Source organism: Pangasianodon hypophthalmus, chromosome 30, assembly GCF_027358585.1.
Source record: "Pangasianodon hypophthalmus isolate fPanHyp1 chromosome 30, fPanHyp1.pri, whole genome shotgun sequence".
Taxonomy (NCBI): Eukaryota; Metazoa; Chordata; class Actinopteri; order Siluriformes; family Pangasiidae; genus Pangasianodon; species Pangasianodon hypophthalmus.
In genome coordinates this window covers 11,925,947-11,950,187 of record NC_069739.1, presented here as the reverse complement: position 1 = coordinate 11,950,187, position 24,241 = coordinate 11,925,947, and the positions used below count along the sequence as shown (strand labels likewise).

At 39.7% G+C, this 24,241-nt stretch overlaps 1 protein-coding gene across 2 annotated transcripts; it reads left to right on the top strand.

Moving 5' to 3' along the window:
- Positions 1-327: 327 nt before the first annotated feature.
- Positions 328-23,217, top strand: itpkb (inositol-trisphosphate 3-kinase B). 2 transcript variants are annotated; one of them, XM_026917722.3, is made up of 8 exons: positions 328-643; positions 2,523-3,730; positions 12,205-12,304; positions 13,771-13,984; positions 14,289-14,493; positions 17,431-17,532; positions 18,030-18,101; positions 18,708-23,217. In XM_026917722.3, exons 2-8 carry the CDS (start codon positions 2,711-2,713, stop codon positions 18,918-18,920), a joined length of 1,926 nt encoding a protein of 641 aa, XP_026773523.1. In that variant the 5' UTR covers positions 328-643; positions 2,523-2,710; the 3' UTR covers positions 18,921-23,217. The 2 variants fall into 2 exon arrangements, with proteins under 2 accessions (XP_026773523.1, XP_026773522.1); XM_026917721.3 differs by having other exon boundaries at positions 2,520-3,730.
- Positions 23,218-24,241: the final 1,024 nt, after the last annotated feature.

Below are 24,241 nucleotides of genomic sequence, written 5' to 3'. Positions count from 1 at the left end.
GTGGAATGCAGAGACAAAATCATTTTTTGTTTGTTTGTTTGTTTAAATGAAGTTGATGCAGTGTGTTTTCATATTAAAACTAAAATTTAGTTGTACATCTCATTGTGAAACATGAAGGCAATCTAAACTAAGACACTAAGTGTTATGTATGAAAAGGTTATTAGCAGCTTATTTGCTATTAGGTGCTGAAGTGTTTTTCCTCATTAAACACTCAGTGGGATTCGAAAGGCAGTGTGAAACCCAGTGTGACAGCTCCTGTGTGTGTGTGTGTGTGTGTGTGTGTGTGTATGGCTCTGGGATGATAGGCTCTTCCCATAATGCCCAGTGAAGTTCCGTTCAGTTCAGCGCGACTGTCAGTTTGAACTTCCTTCCTGCCTTTTGTACGTGAAACACACCGAGGCGAGTCGCTCGGCTGCTGGAGGAGAAAGTGCCCCAAAACACGCATCGGAGCCCAGCAGCTAGGTTCACAAGTCCCCCTGCACACACCCGGAGTCCAGCCCGAGGCTTTTCTGGGGCTTTTTGAACCCCATGTGAAGCTGCTGAATCGGACTAGCCCTTTTCCACCGATTTATTTTGAACTTTGGCGACGGTTTTTGATTGGACAGGGACCGGCAACAAAACGCGTTCCCCTGAGCAAAACGAGGTAAGAACACAACTTGAGTTCATCTTTTAACAAACTCCACTTTACACCACAACACTTTCAGCCAGAAAACAGGCTGCCTCGCGCGATTGTGTAGAAAATACTGAAAATGTGCTGATCCAAGTGCAGTCAGGAGTGTGGAAACTAATCCAGACTTCATGACAATGTAACAGTTTAATGATTATACATTAATGCAAAGTACAGGTGAAAACATGCAAAGTGTGTAAAAAATCACACCAGGCTTGCTGGGGCTTTCATAAAAATCCCATCTGCTCTTGAATACGACTCAGTCTTGCTGTTTTATCTGCACTCTGATCATCTGAATCGTCTTTAAGTCTGAGAAAAACAGATAAAGATGTAAAGGTTTACAGGACAATCGCTTTGCTCTACATCCATCGCCCGTTCATTCAGGGGGATGTTTTCAGCCATCTGATAGTCACCACGTGTTTATCGACTCCCTTCAGATTATTCTGTAGACTACTCGATTCCATCAGGATACCGAACCGAACCAAACCTAATCTGCACTTCTTGAGGCTGGTTAGAACATAATTCTAGCAAACATCTTTCCAGCAGCTTTTATAATGAGCATACAAGATCATTTTTGTGAAGACAGAGCTGCAAGATCCAACAGTAGACTAAACCGACTGCAAAGAAACTAAACAAACTTTACAAACTTTACAAACTAAACCGACTGCAAACAAACTTTACAAACTAAACCGACTGCAAACAAACTAAACAAACTTTACAAACTAAACCGACTGCAAACAAACTTTACAAACTAACCCAACTGCAGACTTTTTACAGCTGTTTCTATAGAGAGCTCAGCCCTTGAGGGGTTGTGAAAATAAAGGGGTAAGGTGATGAATTAATGCATGCACAGTCAAGCAGGAGATCACTTTGCCCCCTGGACTTCAGACAGCTGGTTTATTTTGTTTTTGCTTTTAGTTTTTGGATTTTTTTAACCTCACCTTACCAATAAAGAATTTTATGTTTATTTGCAGTAAAATGTTCCATGAAAGAAGAAGATTTTCATGACTAATGCTATCTTTTAATGGGAAGTGTGTTGTCACGAGGAATGGTTTGGAGAAAAACATTAGTACAGAGGCCATAATATGAGCAGCTGACCGTTCATAATTTTCTGCTTGAAGTGTGTCGGACATCCACATGCTTTTTGAAAACAAAAAAAAGGAACAATGATAACACGTAAATGGTCATCACTACTGGGTTCCTCTCAGCCCATTTCTTTTTAAAGCTAATCCTCCAATGTTTAGCATCAGTGATGCAGAAGCCTCACGTTTTACTTTTAGGTTTAGGACATCTCCTTTGACGTGCTGTTAAGGACAGTGAATGCAATATATTATTCTCAAACGAAACAATAGTCAAATTAGTACCTGTAGTTTTGTAATGCTTGCTTGGTACGCAGTGGCTTTCACATGTGAGGACCTCTCGTAATGAAAAAGCAGTAATGCGCTTGGGACGTTAATTGAAATACTTCACCACCCTCCATTAAATCAACAACAGAGTTCTACTATTTAGCTGATTTTATATTTAGCACAGGAAGAATTGCTGTCAAGGACACCGTTTAAGAGATTCATTTGTCTTCCAAGGTGTTTTGAGGTGGATCTACCAAATTATTACACAGGTATGTTGTATGTTGTTGTTTTATGCAGGCCTTTAACAGTTAATAACTGTAATAACTGTGTAGTTTTCCAGAATAAAATGTAAACATAATAATCACATCATGCTGCGTTTACTAATTAAGGAAAAGGAAACACTTAACCTCCGGTCCGGACTCCTCTTAGTGCCATATGGACTCTGCTGCCAATTTCTGGTGTTACTTTATACTGCAAATCGTTAATAACCTTGTTTTTCTTTTCAGCAGCTGGCACAAATACATGTGTCAGCAGTGTGTACAAAAAGTGAATGAAGTACGAGGGCTGGGATTATCGTGTTGCTCTACAAGCCCGCCTTCTTTAACCCTGACCGCATGATGGTTGGCTCCAGAGGCCAGTGGGGTATCGATGACTAGGCCTAAATGGGAGGGCTTATGGACAAAGCCAGCCTTCTATTATGGCTGCTTATGCCCTGAACTACCTACTCACGATGAACCCTAATAACCTGACTGATAAGAGCAGCCCTCGGACTGCAAGGCCTGTGCTTCCAGTGCCGGACCGATCCACCTACAGCCCACTGCTGGGACGGAATAGTGGTTCCTACAGCCCCGGGAGCTTGAGTCCTAGCTCTTCTGGCACATCTTTTGTCTTTGCCTCTGGCGTGACCAGCACCAACAACTCTAGGGCACGCTCACCATGTCGCTCGCCAGACCTGCTGGGGGTGAATGTGGGCACCCGAGTGCGCAGGCTGAGTGGCACAGACCCAGAGGAGGAGCAGGAGGAGGAAGAGCGGCGTGCTGCTCAGCAGCTCCAGCGCAGCAAGGAGCTCCAGAATGTAGAGGTGAACAAGAAGGTGGATCTGTTCGAGGCACATATTTCTGCTCAGGCCCAGAGCAGGGAGCTCCAGCGCAGCCCTCGGCTTGCCAGGCGGCAGGGCCCGAATTCTGCCCCTGTACCTCAGCCGGACAAGCCCAGCTCTGTCTCTGACTTAAACTTTACAGATGTCTGGAGCATCCCCCAGGAGCTGCAGAATGGGAAGAACTCCCGAGGGCTGGAGAGACACGGACAAAAAAACAATACAGTTAATACAAATAAGGAAGAGGGTAACCTGCAGGGAAACAAATCAGTTAACAGGTCGACGAACACTGTCTCCACATCACAAGGGGCTGGTAATGACTTGACTGCCACCAAGCAATCAGAGACAACTAAGGACGGAGCTCAGCCAACGGAAGCTCAGTCTCAGGCGGACGCTGAGGAGAGGAGTGCAATCCCTGCCGTCATAGTGACAGACCATGGAATAGACGCTGGTGGAGAGGGCCAGGAACCCCAGGTCAGCCCACAGCCCTCCCAAGCACTGCGAAAGCTCTCCTCCTCGTCTGCCTCTTCCACTGGCTTCTCCTCCTGGGAAGAATCAGAGGAAGACCTCTCCAGTGACCCAGAACGCACACCAGCCTTCCTCCAGACGCAGCAGAAAGCAGTGAGTCCAAATTTTGTACCTTGTACTTTCTCAGCCCATTTCTTTTATTTTTTTTTTTCAGGGTCTTTGTTTAATATCTATTGGCTTGTATTGTGTACATGATGTAGCACAGGCTTTAGTATGTATGCAACAATTTAGTTCACTCCCCGCTATTTAATGCAAAGACGAGACCGGTCAACTGATGTGATCCGTGCTCCGTTTCACCTGTACTGTTGCTGACCTGGGTGTCACATACCGTAGCTTTATTGCTAATTTGTCTACAAATTAAAAAGAAAATTGATCTATTGCAGTCATTAGGTCCCTGTCTATAAAATGCCGTTACCATTCGCCAAATACTGCACAGGTTTGCAGTGTCATTATTGTTGTGTCGGTGTCAGTGTATTGTTGTGTCATCCTATTAAAATGTGATTTAGTAAGGAGAAGGTGTAAGCCCACATACTCCATGTCTTGGCATGGTTACTGAGAGAATCAGTGGCTCACACATTGCTGCTATCTTAGAGAGCTTTGTTGCTTGGCAATCAACATAGCAAAGACCACTCAGTAAAGTGCACAGTATGAATGTGCACGCAGTGTAGGAAATCCCAGAAGAACCATCACTGGATGTTTCATTCTTGTAAACATTGAAATCGGACAGAAAAAATATGCTTTAAAACACATGAAAGGGTCATAATAGACCGAAACTGATAGCCTTGAAATATAAATGCTTTAGACATTTTCTCATATTCGAGCTATTTACGGTCATTCTTTTTCACTTTGGATTGAAATATGAAGTTCTGCTTTAAATGTACAGAACACTGTGTTATTTCTATGTTTCTACCGTTACATAAAGACGACTTGTGTGCTCAGTGTGCATTGAGCCACCGAGTAATCATGCCCACTGTTAGTAATTTTTATCAATGTTTGTGAAATGTGAGAGTGGAATGTTTTTTTTAAAAAATAATAATAATAATAATAATACCTTTTAAAATTAATTGTGGTGTTTCCACAGACACACAATTTTCCATAACCCCAGTATTAAAATGAGTTTCCACAGTAAGAGGTTCTGATCCAGCGATTTTGCTTAGATTGCCCTTCTATCTATAATACAATGATTTTTCTGAATTTGGAGTTCAAAAAGCAAAACAGCACTTGTGTTCATTTTTCTCTAATTATATGACCATTAGCTGTGAGGTTTTGTTGTTCCTGTGGCGCTTTGGAAACTTAAGTGGTGTTATCAGCAGTTTTGGTCAAATATGTTACCCAAAAAAGTTTCCATTGGTCTTAGCTTGACATTAGTAGTAGGGTTAGGTTGTGGATTGCTGTGTCATACATACATTCTGGGACTGACACTTGTTAATTAAGACTTCTTTTTTCCTTGTATGAACAGTTTACTCAGACTAAATAATGCATTTGATAAGACAATATTAAAATTCTGCTTATCTTATCTCCATTGTACATAGAGAATTAGTTAGAGTTAACCTCTTGAACTCCCAGGAGTCAGCGGTGGCTGCAGACTTACATCACTCCCGTAACCACATACCCGATAGTAGTAGTAGTTTCACTGTATTTACTAACTTATTTATAGTAGTTACTGAATAAAATGCTTTAAGGTGAATAACTGAAACTCTGAAAATTAAACTAGAGCTATAAGGGCTTAAATGGCCATTAAATATTCAAACCACCATTTTCTTTATTTTGGTCAAACCTCGTATACTCTATAGAAGAATGTCTCCTAACTTCCATAGAAAGCGTAATGAGTCAGCCTTTGCCTTCAGGGAGGAGTTGCGTGATTTAAATGCACCCTTTACTTCCTCTTTTGAAGCTGGTCACAGGTATGCTGGAATGTAATCTTTATACTTATCCTCATCTCTGTGAGAATTAGAGCGGGTGCGAGAGGGTGTGTGTGAGAGAGAGAGAGAGAGAGAGAGAGAGAGAGAGAGAGAGACTGCTGCTGACATTGCATATTCCCCTAAAGATATTTGGTTTGCTTTTCTTTTCGTGGAATGCACCTGGACAGGTCTTCTCATATGTCTTCGCAGGTTCTGTGTTACATGAACCTCATACACCTAGCAGAATAGGGGTGTGAATAAAAATGTTGCCGAGCGTGAACCAAGGATTCGTGCGCATTTATTTGCTTTGTGTGAACAGGTATTTTCTGGATTCTTTCCAGCCATCCGCGTGGATATCTGACTCTGCTTGCTGTGGGTGTTTTCCTCTGAAGGATGGACTTTCTGCAGCTTGTGCACTGATCCAAGACAGAGCACAGTTCCAGTGTTTAACCTAGATGCTTGACTAATTGTGTCTCCTTTTCCTGTGGCAAAGAGATGAGGAAAGTGATGTGTGTTAGGGTGTTGGCTGGCACAAGTGTAAGTGTAGAAGTGAGAGAGGCACAACAAGTTTGTGGCTGCTTGTTAAAACTAGTGTCAACCGTAACCCAAGAATATACCCGAGGGCCACTCAGTCAGCACATCCATATTCTTTACTTGTTTGTAAGTTGTTTTCATAGTAGCTTAAAAAGGCTAAAAATACTCATCCCGTTCTTACTGTATCAGCCGTGATATAATTGAAGATTATTGCGTGAGTGTTCCAAAAACAATGAAATGTGTTTAATTGAATGTGAGCTTATATTGGTCTTTTATACACTATTCATGATTTGCAGCAATTTTTGGTTAAAGGTCTTATTTGGAATTAATATATCATTGTTTTTATCTAAACATGAATAGACTACGTGACTAAGCTTTAAAATTGTAGTGGTTGTTTTCAGTGTTTTTTTTTTTTTTTTTTTTTCATAGTGCAAGACATGTACTCTTTCCTGTCCTCTGTGCAAGTTTGCACACCGTATGAAGCGCATGCCTAGGCCTGTCTGCTTTAGTGAGATGGAGCCCACGATGAGTGGGAGGTTACAGGCGTTGTGTGTACTCCGAATATTTCCTCACTATGAGTGCATAGATTGAATATGCATGCTGCCAATGAGAAAAGCTGAGAAATAAGGCTACTGTGTGCATTAAACACCAGCCCTGAATGAGGACGGGCGAATATTTTCTCCTCCCAGCTAGGCAAGGTCCTCTTAAAGCATTTGATTATGCATCGTGAAGCTCAGGAAGTATAAGGCTTTAATTTACTTTGCAAAGGTTGTTGTAGTAATTCCAACTTTTTTTTTTTTTTTGCAAACAATATCAAGCTAGTGTGTGTGTTGTAGTAAGCACTGGAGAGGCTGCTGATTTGTGCACTGTTATGTTGAAAACAGGTTGGATTCATCAGATCCTTTTTGAAGATGATAATTGGTGACATTTGCTCAATCTAATCAGCTGATTTTAACTTTTGTTTATGGGGTTTTTGAAAAGTTCAGGAAAAGTAAGAGTTCTTATCGAGGCAATACCGTCACTCACCCCGTTAAAATGGCTACAGCTTGTTTTTGTTGGAGGATCTGAAAACTATGAGCAATGGAAAATGTAACACCCCTGTGGTTGACGGTTGCCTGGCGACCAGCTGACGTCAAGGCATGCCTGCTTCAAACAGCTGGCCTTCTTTGCTACAGCAGCTCTGCTGGAGAGAGCTGTTTCATATGCAACAGACAGGAAGTTCATCTGCCTTTTTTTCTCAAGCTCATTTTTTTTTTTTGCGAGTGGTGCACCCCATTGCACTACAGAGGATATCCACAGAGGGAAATTACCCGTACACTGCTAATGAGTCGTTGTTTACTCGCGAGAAGACGACGCCATGTGCATTTCTCAGACATGCTCAGACCATTGGGGATTTTCTGCTCACTAGGAAGCCACGTGTTGTGCATATTTATACCCTTTTCTTTGTTTGTGTCTGAGGACATTTGGGTTTCCCTCAGTCCTTAAAGAAGCCTTTCACTTAAAAAAAAGTTTCTAATGTGGCTAGGCAGTGCACGAATAGATGGTACTGAACGCTGCTATTATTACTACTATTTTGTGTGTGTAGTATTGTTAGCAAATGTTTGGCTAGCTTTCTGAAAACAAAGGTGCAGAAGAGGTTGGTTTAGTCTTAGAAATGAGTAGCGAGATGCTGCTTTTGATGACCCTGAGCTTTACATCACTGCTCTTATTGAAGTGGTGGGTTTGATACCCAGACTGTCGCTCTCAGGCTGCCATTCCCCCATCCACAGAGCTTTCCTACACCACTCAACACCTCATCACAGCTCATATATGAATAGGTCATGTTGCATAAGGAGGTAATACTGAACTACTTTTATTATTTTTAGTACAGAGCGTAAAAAAGCATATCATGACAAATGTAGAAAAAAGCCAGAACAATAAAGAGTAATAATAATGAGTTCACGTTTTTAATCCGTCCTCTCTAATTTTCTAATTTGTAACAAAAACTAAAGTAAATCTGATCAAATATTATCAGATAGCTGTTGTTGTCAACTGTCTCTTGACTTAGGAAAGACTTCACTGCTTTGAAACGGTTACCTTGCTTACTCAGTGACATTAGAAAGAAGATCTTGCCAGAAAGTTCCACAGGACATCTGGTGCAGGAGGGGAATAAAGTTATGCTCTGCAAATTGCTATTTGTTGTTAGAATTTGTGGATGATAAATGACTTCTTTTCCCAGCAGCCCTGTTTGAGTGTGTTCCAGGCCATAATGGTAGCGTTCACATAACCGAATAAAAAGCACTTCTTGTCGAGACCACTTCTGATTTAAATCTGAATAGGAAAACAGATATGAAGATTTTGAGCAGATACAGACGGTGGCTTTGCAGAACACTTAGTATATATTAATAGTCTCTGGCTCAGATATTTCAGTTGTGACAAGAATGATGATGATGATGATTATTATTAACATTTATTTAATGTAGTTGTTCTGTTAAAAATGTGGATAAATTAGTGTTTTCATGTTTTTATACATTTATAGTAGTTTTATGGCCTTACATTTACAGTATATTTCAGAATGATTTTTAGTCTACTGGACATTGTGTACCTTATGACCTTGTGATGTGATAGTCAACCTTTTGAGTTAATGCTGACACATAATCTGTCAGAGTGAAAGGCTAAATGCGGCCATTTGTTGACGACATTGCTTTAGGTCAGACTCAGAAACAGCTCACTAATTCTTATCTGAACACGGATGTCTGCGTTTTCTACACATTTGGTCGCAGATGTGGAAAGTATTGTCACCAAGTGCTGGTGCTTTCCTGTCTTCACTTGAGAGGTTCCTCTCGAGGGGTTAAAAGCCACTTCCTTCTTCAGCAGCACTCAGTGGAAACTTAACAACGCCAGAGAAGTTGAGGGGATGCTGCAAAAAAGCGTCATCCATTTCCTTATGCTCAATATAGCTTGCCTGGCTTTTATCAGAACAATGGCATGACCAAGGGTTACCAAGTGCTCTCCTTACGATACGGCACTGCCACTTCCGCTCTTCAGTTTTTTTTTACAGACCTGAAGGCTATTGATAGCAAGCTCATACAATGCCTGTGGGTGGAGAGCAAAGCAAGTAGCTTAGACCGTCACGTACAGATGGAGTGCTTTGCTTTCCTGGTATTCCTGAAAATCAAACAGCTCAAAGGCAAGGAGGGCAAACTTTATTTGCTGTTTTAGCTAACGGTTGAGTTCACTGCTCAGTTCTGAGAAATGACTGGATGAAGTATGGAATCAGCAATAAAGGAGACTTGAGTTTTCTAAGCAAAATGAAAAGGCTTATTGGTGCTGCATGCAAATATCTACACTAACCTTATGCCAGCGTTTTCCCCTGCACACACAGGCACCTGAAACGTCCATTATGCTTGCTTATATGAACAGAACTCACCTTTAGCTCTCCTCCTGACCTGATACTCGTGCTTATGAATACTCTTAACCTTTGTTATGACATTTTATTAGTGGTCAACATTAACAGTAAGCACCCTATTTACTGAATGCAAAGTTCTTTTATGTTTTGGTTTTTAATTTTTAGCTTTAATTAAAAGAAAACATACAGTCTTAACCATGCATTTTGATAATCGCTAAAGATTATTTTGATAGCGAAATCGAAATAACAATAGGCATACATTGTTCCTGGTTCTAGGCACTACGGCCATGCAAATATAGTCCTGTATGCAAATAGGGGATTCTTCACAATTATAAACTAGTTTGAATGTAAGCGCTTCTGTTTAGTACGACAAACATCAACAACAATAAATTGATATTTTTGCATAAGACTGCAGAAAATCAATATCTACTATATCTATTTTATCTGTTATCTCCATTTATTCTGATTTGTTGATAAAATCCAAAAGTGAATAATGAATATTTTACCCCTACCTTTACCTCTCTCGAACAATTCTGTTTAGGAGATGTATTCCTAAAGGCTCCTAAAAGTGTTTAAATTGTGCTTGAAAACCCTTTAATCATTCTGTTGGTTATTCAAAGTGGATGATGTCCAGTCATTTGTCCCCTGCAATTTTAGGCAAAAAAACTCATTATCACTCTGAAAAGAAGAGCACATAAGTCTGAAAATAACACTTCATCTCCTGTTCACACTGGCTGACATAAAATGGGAGCTTAGTTTCTCTAGTCCAGTTGGACTAGAAAAATCATTTTGCTCACATTTATCAAAATTAAGTGACGTGGTTTCCTGTTGTTTAGTGGACGAGGCATTTGTCCGCGTGCTGATGGTGGGGAGGGACAGAAATCTATCCTACGGGGAGATACCAATTGGTATGATACTTGTTTTCTCTCTTGCTAAGTCTTATGGCCTCAGGTGACCTCGCGTTGAGTTTGAAGGACCCTGAGATTTGCCTAGCTGCTTAGCCCTCGGGTTAGAGTCTAAAGGCTTTCCATATGGCCCTGGCACCAGTGCATACCACATTGGCACATTTGCATGGCCTGAATGTTTTTTTTAACGCCGTTGTGCAAAGAACCAAATTAGAGGCCCCTTTGCCCTGCCTTCCTTTCCCTCAAGTTCTGCCAGATAGTGCTCTTGTATGCAGCACACTGGACTGGCACCATCCTCTTGGCACCATGTCGTTTGCCTCACACATCTGGAGTCTCCTTCTTCTTGCAATAAATTTTCTTGCCGCATCCATCATTCTCATCACCAAAGAGATTCAGGTAATAGCTAACCTTTTGTTTTACTGTCTGTGAAGTTAGGCTACCTTTTGTTTACCGTGTGGCCATCTAAACCCTCACTTTTCTTATTAATAATAATAAAAATAACAATCAGTATGTGACTGCTGAGTTTGTACTCAGGAAGTTTTAAGTCCTGCTCATTTGCACAGATGAATCAGAAACATAATTGTTTATTAGACAAGTGTGTGTTCACATACAAGGAAATTGCTCTAGCAAGTGCTCTCAAGACTGTAATATTGTCTAATGACAAGGTAGCATAATTACTGAGAATTTATTGCGGAACAGTAGCGCTGTCTCTTATAAATGAATCTGAATTTTAAAAAATCCCAATTAAAATGAAACTGTAGTATCACCACCATAGACTGTTAAACTGTTATCCAGATGTAGCCTAATATGCAAGTCTGTGTCTGCTGTTATTTCTCCCAGTTGAAGTGTGTTACTTGTTGTTTTTGTCTGCCGCATATAAGCTCAAGATGGTTTAAGGGTGAGCAAAAGTATCCTATGGTTTGCACAGGATTCCCTAGCAAACACTGTCCATCATGACTCATTTTTAGAACTCAAACAGAGTGATACCATAAAAGAATGATGGGCAGACTCAAATAGAGTGAGACCATCCTTTTAAGGAGAGCTCTTCTGTTGGCGTGCATTTCCAGTGAGTCGTTCCAGTGCGGTTGCTGGTTTTCTGTGGTTTGACATGTAAAAGAGGCCAGTTGGACACTCTAATTACACATCCTGTAATTAGAGCTACTAGCAAGGGCATGAGTGACTTAGAGTATGTCAACACCTGTACCTGTGTGTATCCTGTTGCTCTGGTCTGTAGCAGGCTGTACTAAATGCCAGGGGGGAAATTCTGTGTACGTAACCATTCCTGGTGAGTGAAAAGAATTCTGATAACTATATATATATATGCTTGTTCATTTGTTTTCCTGTTCTCACTTGTGCAATATGGAGGTGTTTCTGCATGACTTGCAGGTGCTCAATATGCAGAGAAGACCAGTGGAAAGAGTTGGACATCCTCATTAAAAATTTATCTTTCAACATTATTCTTTCTAGATAGTACTTGTTCTTTGTATATGCTTTGTTCTATTAAATGCAATGTGTTAAGGCTATTACACTAACATTACCCTGGCTTTGCGCATTCTGTCATAAGGCATCTGTCAGGCTGATCAAGAATAGTCAAAGTCATGACCAAATACATGCAAAACATGTCTCTGGTGTTTTTACCTAAAGGTGGTCTGGGGTAACCTCTGGTTTTTGTGTATTCTAATATAGGAAAATGATCCCCTTCCGCCCGAATCTACAAAGAAACCACCCTCAAACCTACTTAAATTAATATAATAATTTACAATAAACCAATGTTTATTCAGATGTGCTCTCTACAATCTTTACCACAATGTTTAAATCTCTCACTCTGTCATTGAACAGCATAAATCATGGAAGAAGATCAAGAACATGGTGCAGTGGTCACCTTTTTTAATGTCCTTCAAAAAGAAGTACCCTTGGATTCAGCTGGCTGGCCATGCAGGTATGTCTTAGTGAAAGCATAACATTTTACAAAAGTCAGCCTGTTTGCTTTATATTTACCGTCAGATCCAGAATCTAACTTTAACTGAAGTAAATTTAGTCTAAGAAAACAAAGTTCTCAAAAAACCTCATGTGTCACAATTACTGGCACCTCTGCATTTGGTACTTCGTTGAACCTCCCTTTGCCAATGTAACAGCACTGAGATTTCTCCTGTAATGCTTGAAGAGTTTGTCGATTCTGAAGCGACTCCTCAATACAGAATCTCTCCAGATCCTCCAGGATCCTAGGTCATCTGTTGTGGACGCTCTTCTTCAGCTCTCCTTCCTCACAGGTTTTCAGTGGGCTTTAGGTCAGGGAACTAGGATGGCTACATCAAAAGTTTGATTCTGTGCTCACTGAACCATTTTTTGTGGATTTTGGACATATGTTTTGGATCATTGGCCTGCTGGAAGATCCAAGCACAGTTGTAGCTTCTTGCCAGATTTTCGTTTAAAATCTGCTGGTACTTCATGGAAAATCTTTTGGTCCTTCAAGGATCTCAGGGTATTTGGAGGAAAACAGCCCCACAGCATAACAGATCTTCCACTATACTTAACCGTGGAGATCATTTTTTTCTGTCTCACTATCATTCTTTTTAATGCCAAACACACCGTGAGCATTTTTTGCCAAAAAGCTCTATTTTGTCTCATCTGACCACATAACGCAGTTCCAGTCGCAGTTCCAGTTATGTCACTAGCATCACTAAGCATTCACATTTGTGGTTATATGAAACAACAGGCTTTCTGGCAGACTTTCCAAATAGTTTGTTGGCATGGAGGTGGTGTTTAATTGTCGATATGCAAATTTCAAACAATGATCCTCAAGCACATTTTTTGCCTCTCTCCTCACTGTGTGTGGGTGAAAATACTCTTCCAGTAGGCTGTTTTAAACTTTCTAATTATTGCCCTAACAGTGGATATGGGCATTTTCAGGCATGTACGTAGCTGTTGCCTGATTTACGGAGGTCAACCACTGAAATTGACCTCTGTCACCTCATATTCAGGGATGGATGCTTATTAAACACCTAAACACTCAGGTGAACTTAAAATCGAAAAAGGAACATGGTCCAATTATATTTTTTAATAAAAAATTTCCAGGGTGCCAATAATTGTGACATGGTTTTGTTAAAAATATATATATTTTTATTTTCTTAGAATAAATTTCTCTCATATTTTCAGGGTGAATTTATCTAGATAATCACATTGACAGTTTTTCCTCATTTTTGTACCAGTAATTCTGGAGTTTATTGTATCTGGATGTTTTTGAATTTGTTATATATGTTTAATGTGTATAATAAAGTGGTATTGTGTTAAGATAGTCTCTGAAAGGTGGATTACAGGTTCGGGATGTGTGACAGTTGCTGTGTTTTCGTTTCTGGAGTTCTACATTCGTTCATACAGTGATGTACCTCTCTGTGCATCCCTCAGGCAATTTCAAGGCAGGTGCATATGGCTGCATCCTGAAGAAGCACTGCGAGTGTGAGCAGCGCTGCCTGACCCGGTTGATGAACGACGTGCTGAAGCCGTATGTCCCAGCCTACCACGGTGATGTGGAGAAGGACGGTGAGAAGTACAATCAGATGGAAGATCTGCTGGCTGAGTTTGAGACGCCCTGCGTCATGGATTGCAAAATGGGCGTCAGGTTGGTTTTTTTTTTTTGTTTTTGTTTTTGCACCGCCCACTGCTGTTCCGCTGTCTTTTGGCATAATTAAAGCCAAGTGTCAAAAATACTTTAAAGGTGTACAAAAGTAGAATATGATAGGTAATTCTTAGGTGTCCAGGTTTATTTATTTTTATTTTTTTAGCTTGGATTAGTAGTTGGACAGTTTTGTAATTATTTCTCAATATCACTGGTGTTAAATCTGTATTTGCTGAGCTGTTATCTGTATTACAAATAGCAATACACAGTCACAATCCAGTGATAAGGGAAAGTTTGTGCTACACAGGACATATCTGGAAGAAGAGTTGACGAAAGCCAGGAAGAAGCCCACTATGAGGGCCGATATGTACCAGAAGATGATTGAAGTGGATGTAGATGCCCCCACACCAGAGGAAAATGAGCAGAAAGCAGTTACCAAACCACGCTACATGCAGTGGAGAGAGACCATCAGCTCTACAGCCACACTGGGCTTCCGCATTGAAGGCATCAAGGTGAGATAAATGAGAATATTTCATCCAAAAATGCCAAAGTCTCTGTTGTAGGATTAAACCAGTGCCAGTGTGCATGAGGCAAGGGAGCTCCTCGGACCCACTTTCATTTATTAGAAGCCACACTAGCAATGCACACTAGACATGATCAAGTAGAACGATTTGATTTGAAAAAGGAAAGAACAATAAATGGTTTTAAGTAAAGAACAATAAACTACATATATGTAATAGCACACCCAGTAAACATATAGAGTCATAGGATTAGAAACATATCCTATGATTCAGCCTTACCAAACATTCAGTAGGATGTGATCGTTATATGAAGCCATGACTATACAGATATCCCCATCACTATACTGATATTTCTGTCTATATACTAATATTGTCACTCAATTTAGATACATCCCTCTATTCATTAATCATTACTGTCTCTTGTGAATGAGAGGCGAGCAATGGCAGCTGGTGGTTTTTAAAATATGGGAAGCACAGCTGTCTGAAGTATCTGTACATTTTGTTAAATGTGTTTCATGTTTGTCTACTTGTACGTCGTGCCAAAACCCAGCTAAATTTCACTGAAGAAGGTAGTAACAGCTAGCTAGCAAGACGTATAAATAAACAACAAATTGCTGAAACATAGTTCTCAAACAGAACTTAAAAGACGTACAATTTATTTACCATATTTACAAAATGCAGAGATACGCCATACTAGTTGCTACAGACCACTGCTGCAACTTTTCCGAGGACTCTGTGAGTCTGCGGTTGACTGACTGGCCCCGAAATGCTGTCGGTTATCTTCATTACTGTTTCGATGATTAGCAGCTAGTTATGGGGTTCAGCCTTTGAGAGATCTCCCAGTCACCATATAGAGAAGCTGTGCATCCGAGCGAGCCAAAAATCTATTTACGAAGAGGGCACTGTCCAATAAATTTAGGATTTTTTTTTTGCTGTGCAAACACCATCTGTGATACACTCACTGACTCCCAGTGAAGCATGGTGTCTGCGTGGCCCCACCCAGATGACATATTAAAAGCTTCTTGTCCAATGAACATTAATCTTTTCTCCATTATAATAAAGTACACTTAAATAAGATCCCACTAGAGCGGTGCATCAGTAGCGTTCTATCGGTGGTGCATCAAAAACAGTTTGCATTAAATGAATGAACAGTGTGATACTACAATAGAGAGGTATTCGATATTTTGATACATTTAAATATTTATAGAATTATAGATTTAAAGAATTTCATTGAGAGTGATGAATGATATATAGACACATTGGTGAACATTTTATTGCTGCATTTTAATGAAATGTTAGAGTAGGCCATGCTTTCTATGTAGTCTTAAAGTAATCGCCTATGGTAATGGGTAATGGTGAGGTCCTGCCTTCAAATTTCAAACACAGTGCTGGCCTTGTGCATACACTATATAGCCAATAGTATGTGCACCCCTTACCATCACACCCATATGTGGTTCTTCTCCAAACTGTTACCACAACATTGGAAGCACACAATTGTACAGAACGTCTCTGTGTGCTGTAGCATTACAGTTTCCCTTCACTGGAACTAAGAGGCCCAAACCTGTTCCAGCATGACAATGCCCCTGTGCACAAAGCGAGCTCCATGAAGACATGGTGTGTGAAGGTTGGAGTGGAAGAACTCGAGTGTCCTGCACAGAGCCCTGAATTTACTCAACCCCACTGAACACCTTTGGGATGAACTGGAACACCGACTGAACCCCAGACCTCCTCGACATCCCAACATCAGCGCCTGACCTCACTAATGCTCTTGTAGCTGAATGAACACAAATCCCCACAGCCACGCTCCAACATCTAGTGGAAAGCTTCCCAGAAGAGTTTGAAGGGCAGAGTAAATCTGGAATGGGTTGTTCAACAAACACATATGGGTGTGTGTGTGTGTCAGATGTCCACATACTTTTGGTGATATAGTGTATGTTACATAATGAACAGGGTTGGCCCAAGTAGCAGCACAGGATTGCCATTTCTGAAGAAGGTTGGCTCGGATGAATGTTTCTGTCATCCATAAAGGCTGGTGGTGGCACCTCCATTTGAACACAACATCAGTTGGTGACAGGCAGCACAAGATTTTGTTTCTCGAAATAAGGCCTTTGCTCACACACAGTGGCGGTTGCTATGCAAACCCAAATGAGTCCTCATAGGAAAATGTCTAAAGAACAAAATGCTGATCAGAATGCCTTGGCTAATTGAATTAAACTAGGCTGCCGTGGTTGCATTAAGTCAGACGAAGAGAGGATTAGGGGGACCATATTTGGTCAGCTTTCCAAATGTCTTCATTAAGGAGTTCTCTCACTGTGGTGTGTGTGATGAGAAAAAGACTGGAGGATTCTTTTCAGACTTTCCTCTTGTGAAAGGCCATAGAAGGCTAGGGCTTACTTCTCCCTTTTTCTCTTTCTCTGTCTCACGCTCTCACCCTTTCTGTTGTCATGGTTCAGGGATTCCATGTGATTGCGAGTTTGAAGAACAGGTTGCTGTTGTTATGTCTCAGGAACTGAGCTCAGTGTTCATATTGTGTCTATCATTCAGCTTTAGTGAAATGAAAGTTTAATCGCAGTCTGGGGAGACGCTGGCTTAGAGATTTAAGACATATGCCAAACCCTCAGAGACCACTGGCTCAGAGTAAGATATTGTCTTAGAATAAGGACAGAGTTTATTCTATTTAAAACGCTTGTAACACCTCATAAGATATTGAATCCTGTTTATTTAATTTATTTACAATAAAAGTAAATCAAAGTTAGTTTTCATTTATTTTATACTTCATGCATTTTACTGTAATGTGAAGATGAGATTCTGTGATTAACTTAATGCTTACTGACATTGTCTTTACTGTTATTATTAGCCATACTTATGCATTAATGAAGGTCTTTTAACAAATCCTCTAATGTCTGACATTTACTTTCCTACTCACAGAAGGAAGATGGAACAGTAAACAGAGACTTTAAAAAGACCAAGACTCGGGAACAAGTGACTGAGGCTTTCCAAGATTTTTTCAAAGGAAACAGGAATATCCTGGTGAGAGAGTGTCTGTGTGTTTGTGTTAGGGCCTTTTGCCAATGTGAAACTCCTGTGGGCTGGGGACCAAGTAGCTAGGAGAACACCTCAAAACACCCTGCAAACTCCCAAGGGAGGTTTGCTCAGTTTAAGGGTTTCCTCTGTAGCTTACTCGAAGTTTAAATAGAGATCACAAAGCAAAACACTGCAGAGAATCTGTTTGGGGAAGAACCTGTCCTTTAACATCACAACACTTTGAGTTCTCCAAATGAGACAGAGTGCCAGAGTGTTTTTCATTCAGTTGTTATATTCCCAATTCCATTGTTTGATTTTTTTAGTGTACATGTCACCATTTTAAGTGGCATGATTTATTATAAATTTGTTCAGTCCTATGAGAATTGATATGATTTATATGATTGTACTGCATAGTCCTGTCCTGTATGTATATTGTTTTATAGCTGTATATATATATTTGATATATGTTTATATCGAATTGAGTCAATTTTATTCTTGGACAGACTAAATATCTCAGCCGGCTACAGGAAATCAAGGAAACTCTGGAAGTATCACCGTTTTTCCAGACACACGAGGTAAACAGCACTGCAATTTCCCCTCTCACTGGCTGGTTACTTTATGTCAGCTTGCTGCAATATAGAGATGTAGCTCTTGTTGTCTAGATTCACAAAGTGCAGTTTTATAGCAATAATTACATCATTCTGGACTCAAGCTTTGCAAAAATCAGGCCCATGACTACATCTCTAGATTGTGCTATTTATTAGTAGACTTTGCTTCTTAGGACTGTTGCAGTTTTTTAGCACTGGGATTGGAGGTGAAGTGAAAATGGGTAGTGGAAATCATACTTTATACAGAATGTTCAAGGTTTGAAATGTTTCTACTCTTGTCCAGTCAAAGCATTCATCATCTTTTTATGCACATTTGGAAAAGTAAGCAATGGTCTGACCCATGAGAGTGTTTTGGCAAAGGATGACTTTTGAAATGAATAAAAACCACGTCTCTTCTTTTCCATGCTGACCTGTAGAACTCGCACTATAATCTTCATGCAAGTAACGTTCTGCTTGCTTTACTACAGTAGAACACTTTGCTTTTTATCCGTTAGAAAAGTAAGGCATAGGCATATACTTGGAGGATACAGTTGTTTACAATTCTTATCCTTTTCCTACTTCGCTCATGTTTAGGTGATTGGCAGCTCTCTCCTTTTCGTCCATGACAAGCATGAAAGGGCAAAAGTGTGGATGATAGACTTTGGCAAAACCACACCGCTGCCTGAAGGCCAGTTCCTGAACCACCGTAACCCATGGGTGGAGGGCAACCGTGAGGACGGCTATCTCTATGGTCTTGACCACCTCGTAGACATTCTTAACAACATGGCCGTGACAAAGCCGATGTAAAGAAAAGGAGATTGCTGTGATCCAGTACTGTTTTTAATGTGCCTTTGTTGACTTCTCTTCACTATTTTGCCTTGTGGGAATTCCCACTGATATCCCAAAGGCCATGTCTATACTTAATTAATACTTGTTTGTTAGATGCCCATGAAGAACTGAGGGATTGAACAACTTTTGGGCATAGTCCAAAGGAATCTGATTTGGCAGATTTCACATTACAACTATTACAACTACATTGTTCTTGCAGCCACAAGAAAATGTTTTACACTGCTGTACCCCCTTTCTCTTGTGCTGCAAATGGCCACTTGTATGACTTTATACTTCTGAGACTTGAGGAGAAGTCAGTGAGCGTGTTAAAAACAGATTTGGAACACAGGACACGTCCTCCTCTTCCTGGAGTTCTCTTTATTCTGCCCTGGGTAGATCACTCGCACTACAATACAGGACCTACCAGGGTTACCACAGAAAGCTACCCCCCTCATCAACACCCCGCAACACACACACACAAACACACACACACACACACACACACACACAGTTTGCAAAATAGAAGGGCCACATGTGCTGTGTGTATTTGTATGTATGTAAAGATACTGAGGCTGTACATATAGTATATATGTATGTATAGTATATATAGTGTAGAGATTGTACAGTATAATGTTTCAGTAGTGGAGGCCACCTGGAAGATTTTCTGCAGCTTTAATACTTCGTCAGTCTGCGTCCGAATGTAAAATTCCACTATTTTCTACCTTTAATTTGAGCTGTTTGTATAATGCTAGTGTTACAGTATCAATCACTTGTGCCTTCATCTCTCTAATACTTGCAATCGCATGAGCATCAACTTAACTATGTTTCAGAAAAGAGGATGAAGAAGAAACTGATCACATTCTCACCTAACACGCTTTAAATTATCTCCAAATTTGGTATGCAGTCCTTTTCGCTTCTCCTAGAACAGGCTACCAGAAGTCTATTTGAGCTCACGTATACAAATCTAAACTTGTAGGTTTACAATCATGTTTCTATTTAAATGGGTATAGCTGTCTTTTTTTTTTATTTGGGACATTTAGTGATGTGTCGTTATATAATATTTATTATGTAGTGCCTAACTGTAATAACTGACATTTGTTGTAATGTTACATTGTGCCTATAGTAATTTATTCTACATGCCTTTTAAAAAAAGATTGTAACAGGCCCAAAATCTCTCCAATAACATTTCTGGAATCAGATGATGGTGCGGTGTATGCTGAAATCATGCAAGTTCATTCTAAAAAAAAAAAAAAAAAAGAATGCTAAACTGGCAAACCCTCATATGGCTTTGAAAAAGTATCTCATAAGCAAGTCATTAATCATACTGTAAGGGGGAATTCTAGCAGGTTTTCTAAAAATTTATCTCACTGAGAAGTCAACAAAGTCATGCAGAATGGCTCATTCTAGAGATATGTACTGACTTCATTTATTTACAGTGCTTCTGAAACTGGGGTCAGTACATCTCCAAAGCAAAGATGGCTGTTTTGCTTGTAACTACCAGTGAAATTACACGTTTATACCCCATTACACGTGTTTATACCCCATTACACGTGTTTATACCCCATTACAATGCTTCGTCTGTATAATCTGATGTTAACTGATACAGCTCGAGATACACAGAGTTAACCTTACTGTAATACAGTCCGTTTGTTAGTCCGTCTTAGTCCTTTTGGACATTTTAGTCCGTTTGGTACTACATCATAGTATTTTTCTAATAAGAAACAGAAACCGTAAGTCAAGGCTTCTCACAGGCTGCTTTTTGGGCAAACAAACCCCAAATAGACATCCACGGTTTCTCTTTAAAACGTTCTGGTGTTGTCATGATTCTTGTCATGAGCTGCGTTTTACATCAACAATTCCCACCTTACATTCAAAAGTATTTACTAATCTAGAAAATCCGAGAACGCAATCTAGTATGCAAAACAGATGTTTTGGTAGGTTCGAAGGCCACGTGAGAGTTTTTTTTTAAGGCTACATGTAATAGGAAAACCGGTTAGAGTTAGTACTCAATAACAGTCTAGAACAGTACATAAGTATGCGATTTGGGGCACAACGCTAGTTAGTTTAGTGGAGGTAGATGGACGGGTTAATTTGTTGGTTACTATTGCTGAATTCCTACTCTAGTGCAGCTAAAATAGTATGTACTAATTTAAATGTGACTCCAGTAACAATTTATAGTAGCACACAAAATCCAACTTCGATATTTCTAATATTATTTTGTAAAATAATTGAATAAAGCAAAAGAGGAGATTGTGAGTTTCTCTCACCACCCCTTTTGTAAATCAAGCGACCTCATGTAGAGTCGTGACCCCTAGTCTGGGAACTCCTGCTCTTCGTGAAAGAGGATATTTTGGGGGTCAGGATTTCGTAGTGAAAATGGCATATTGCTGAATAGCGAGGCACAAGGCATTGTGAACACAGGGTTTCTGAACATTTCTGAACAAATCTGAACTTTGTTTACTTCTCAACATGCAAATTATGCAGAAGTATTGGAAAATTGGTAGGATTCCAGTTTAATCCAAAGAATACAGTGCTTTTTCTGTTCTCCTGTTAACTATTCACCTGTTGATTCATCCACACAGTATGCTTTTACAGTTTTGTCTATTCAGCTAGCTATTTGTCTTAAAATGCAGCGCAAATGACCAAAAGTGTGACTTGTATCGGTACATTCCTTTAGATCCCCTCTTTGAAATAGATCTTGGTGGTTTGTTATTGAATGGGTTATTTGGACAATCGTTCCAAAAGCAGTTCCGATTAAAAAGATATCCCAAAAAAAAGACTCATGACACGAAGTGTATCCGGTTCAGATTGAGGTGATTGCTGTTTGCATGGCTATTTGCTATGCAAATCCGTCAGTCTCTGCTCCGGCCAAACATTTGGCTGTGGTCCAACGAAAACAGAGTCTGCGATAAACGCTCATTCGTGTATGAGTGCCTGCTGATAGACATTTGTGAGTTCCTCAGCTGGTTTATTGAGGGTAATTGAACGTGGGTAAGGAACAGCTGGAACTTACAGTCAGCAGCATAGCCCATGTTTATTCCCCTCGAGGTTAAATTGTGCCAAACTAACTTAATCATGATGTGTATTCCCCAGTTATCATCTACTGAGCTATGCGCTTTTATTTGTAATAACTCCTAAAGGAACTAAAGAACAACAGTACAGAAGTGTGTCTTGGCATTAAATTGCGGACCATTGGCAGAACTAAACTTAATCCACAGATTGTCATCCTTTGAGATGTCTTTTTGTGTATAGTTTTTATCTTTTTTTTTTTTTTTGTAATATGTGATCCCTTGAAATGTGCACTCAGTAAAAAAAAAAATCATGTTCTATTCACTAGCTTACTTAGCAACGAAGGTCTCACTGACCCTGGCCAACTGTTGTGATTTTATAGCAATATTATTGTAAAATTTATTTTAAAATACCCAGTACATCTTCATCTCAGGTATTAACAACGTAAAAATAGACACAAAATCACACTTCAGTAATTGCAGGTTTGAGATCTCTGGTAAAATGACCTGCAGGTAATGTCTCATATAAATATGAGTTTTAAAATACTGTTTGTAGACAAACTTGACAAGCCAAGCCCATTAAGGTCCATTTTTGAAGAAGGAATTAATTAATCAATTAATTAATTAATTAATTAACATTCCAAGTGATGAGTTGAAAAGTTCCACAGCTCATAGTGATGTGCTAGTTGACCTGCTATAGCTGAGCTTTGGGAGTGCGGCGCCCCCTGCTGTAATGGTGCTATAGTGTAGGTGCTGTGTAATGGTAGTTTAAAGAACAAAGCCGAAAGCAAACTACTTTTTAACAGGTTTTAATAACTTTTGATTTTTAGTGTATTTTTTTGTGTGTGTTTTCAAGGGTGTCATACACATACTCATTAAATGCCTGTGACATTTTGCACAAGAACACTAAACATAGCTGCATGTATCTTCTCTTTGTCATCTATTGACTTGGTTATATTGATTTTGCTTTAATACCTTGCTTGGTGAGAAGTTGCATTTTGGCTTTGATGAGAATTATCTGGTCAGTAATGTCTTGCTTTAATCACGCCTTGGTTTTATTCTGCAGATGATCTCCAAAGCCTACTCAGCATTGTAATATTTAATATGAAAGGGTGCATTGTGAAACTGCCTGTCCCAAGGGCCTGTTTGCTCTTTCAGAACTTGCTCTTCTGCTGTAACCTACTGTATATTTTACTACACTCATACTGCAAAAAAATATGCTTGGCTGTACAATTTTACTGAAGTAAATGAACAATTAGTTGAACGTTGCTGTGTGTCTCCTGTCCTCCTTCTGTCCTTAGCACTAGCACAGAAAAACCGCCACAGAATTATAGAGCAAAACTCTGCCACATTTATGACCAGTTCTATGCAATAAATTCTAGTCTGATGTTGATTAATGACAACTTAATGGTCCCTTGCTAGTATAGTATTTTGAGTGAATATTTATTTAATGTTAGAATAAGTCTAAACTGTAACTGCTGATTAAATAGGGGCAGTAGGTGTGCCGAGTTAGAGTCAGAGTTAAAGTCTGACAGGGGCGTGCATCATGTAAATTATTGGGAAATATATAATGTATTAATTAACCCACATATCATAAAGACTTGTGAAACTGCATGTTGCATGTAAATATACACATCATGCCATAAAATATACATGTAAACATCCCTATCCCTGTTTCCCTTTATTAGCGTGACAACAGCAGCAACGGCAACCAGGGGTTAAACTGGGGTTTAGAAAGTGGATAAGCCCTACTCACTTCATGGGCGATATAATATTCAGAGAAAAGAGAAGATATGAACACTCTGAGCTTTATCTGGACAGCCTGAGTGCAGAGTGTATATAGTCTGTGTCTTGTCTGAGTGACCAGACGTTTGGATTCTGTCTATACCCAATCCAGTATGTCTGCCTATGCAGAGGATTAAAGGTCTAACAGGTATAGTCATGACTATCAGTATCAGTACAACTGATCATACAATGTTGATTAAGGAAGTGAGAGCATGTTAAAAAAAAAAAAAACATGATTAGTAACAGACTAGAAAATAAACTGTAAGAATATGATTTAAGCAAGAAACAAAGGAACATGAAGAAAGATAATGCAATCAATACAATTAAGGTCCCAATGCCAGCTTCACAGATAGATTTATTTCATTTTCTATAAATAAAGATTTTCCTGCTTGCATGTATCTCTCATCCAAAGATGGAGATTGTAGATCATAATGAGTTGCCTTGACTTTATTTTTTGCTGCTGTTTGCCCTGCAATGTGATTATCAATAAACTAGACGTACTATTTT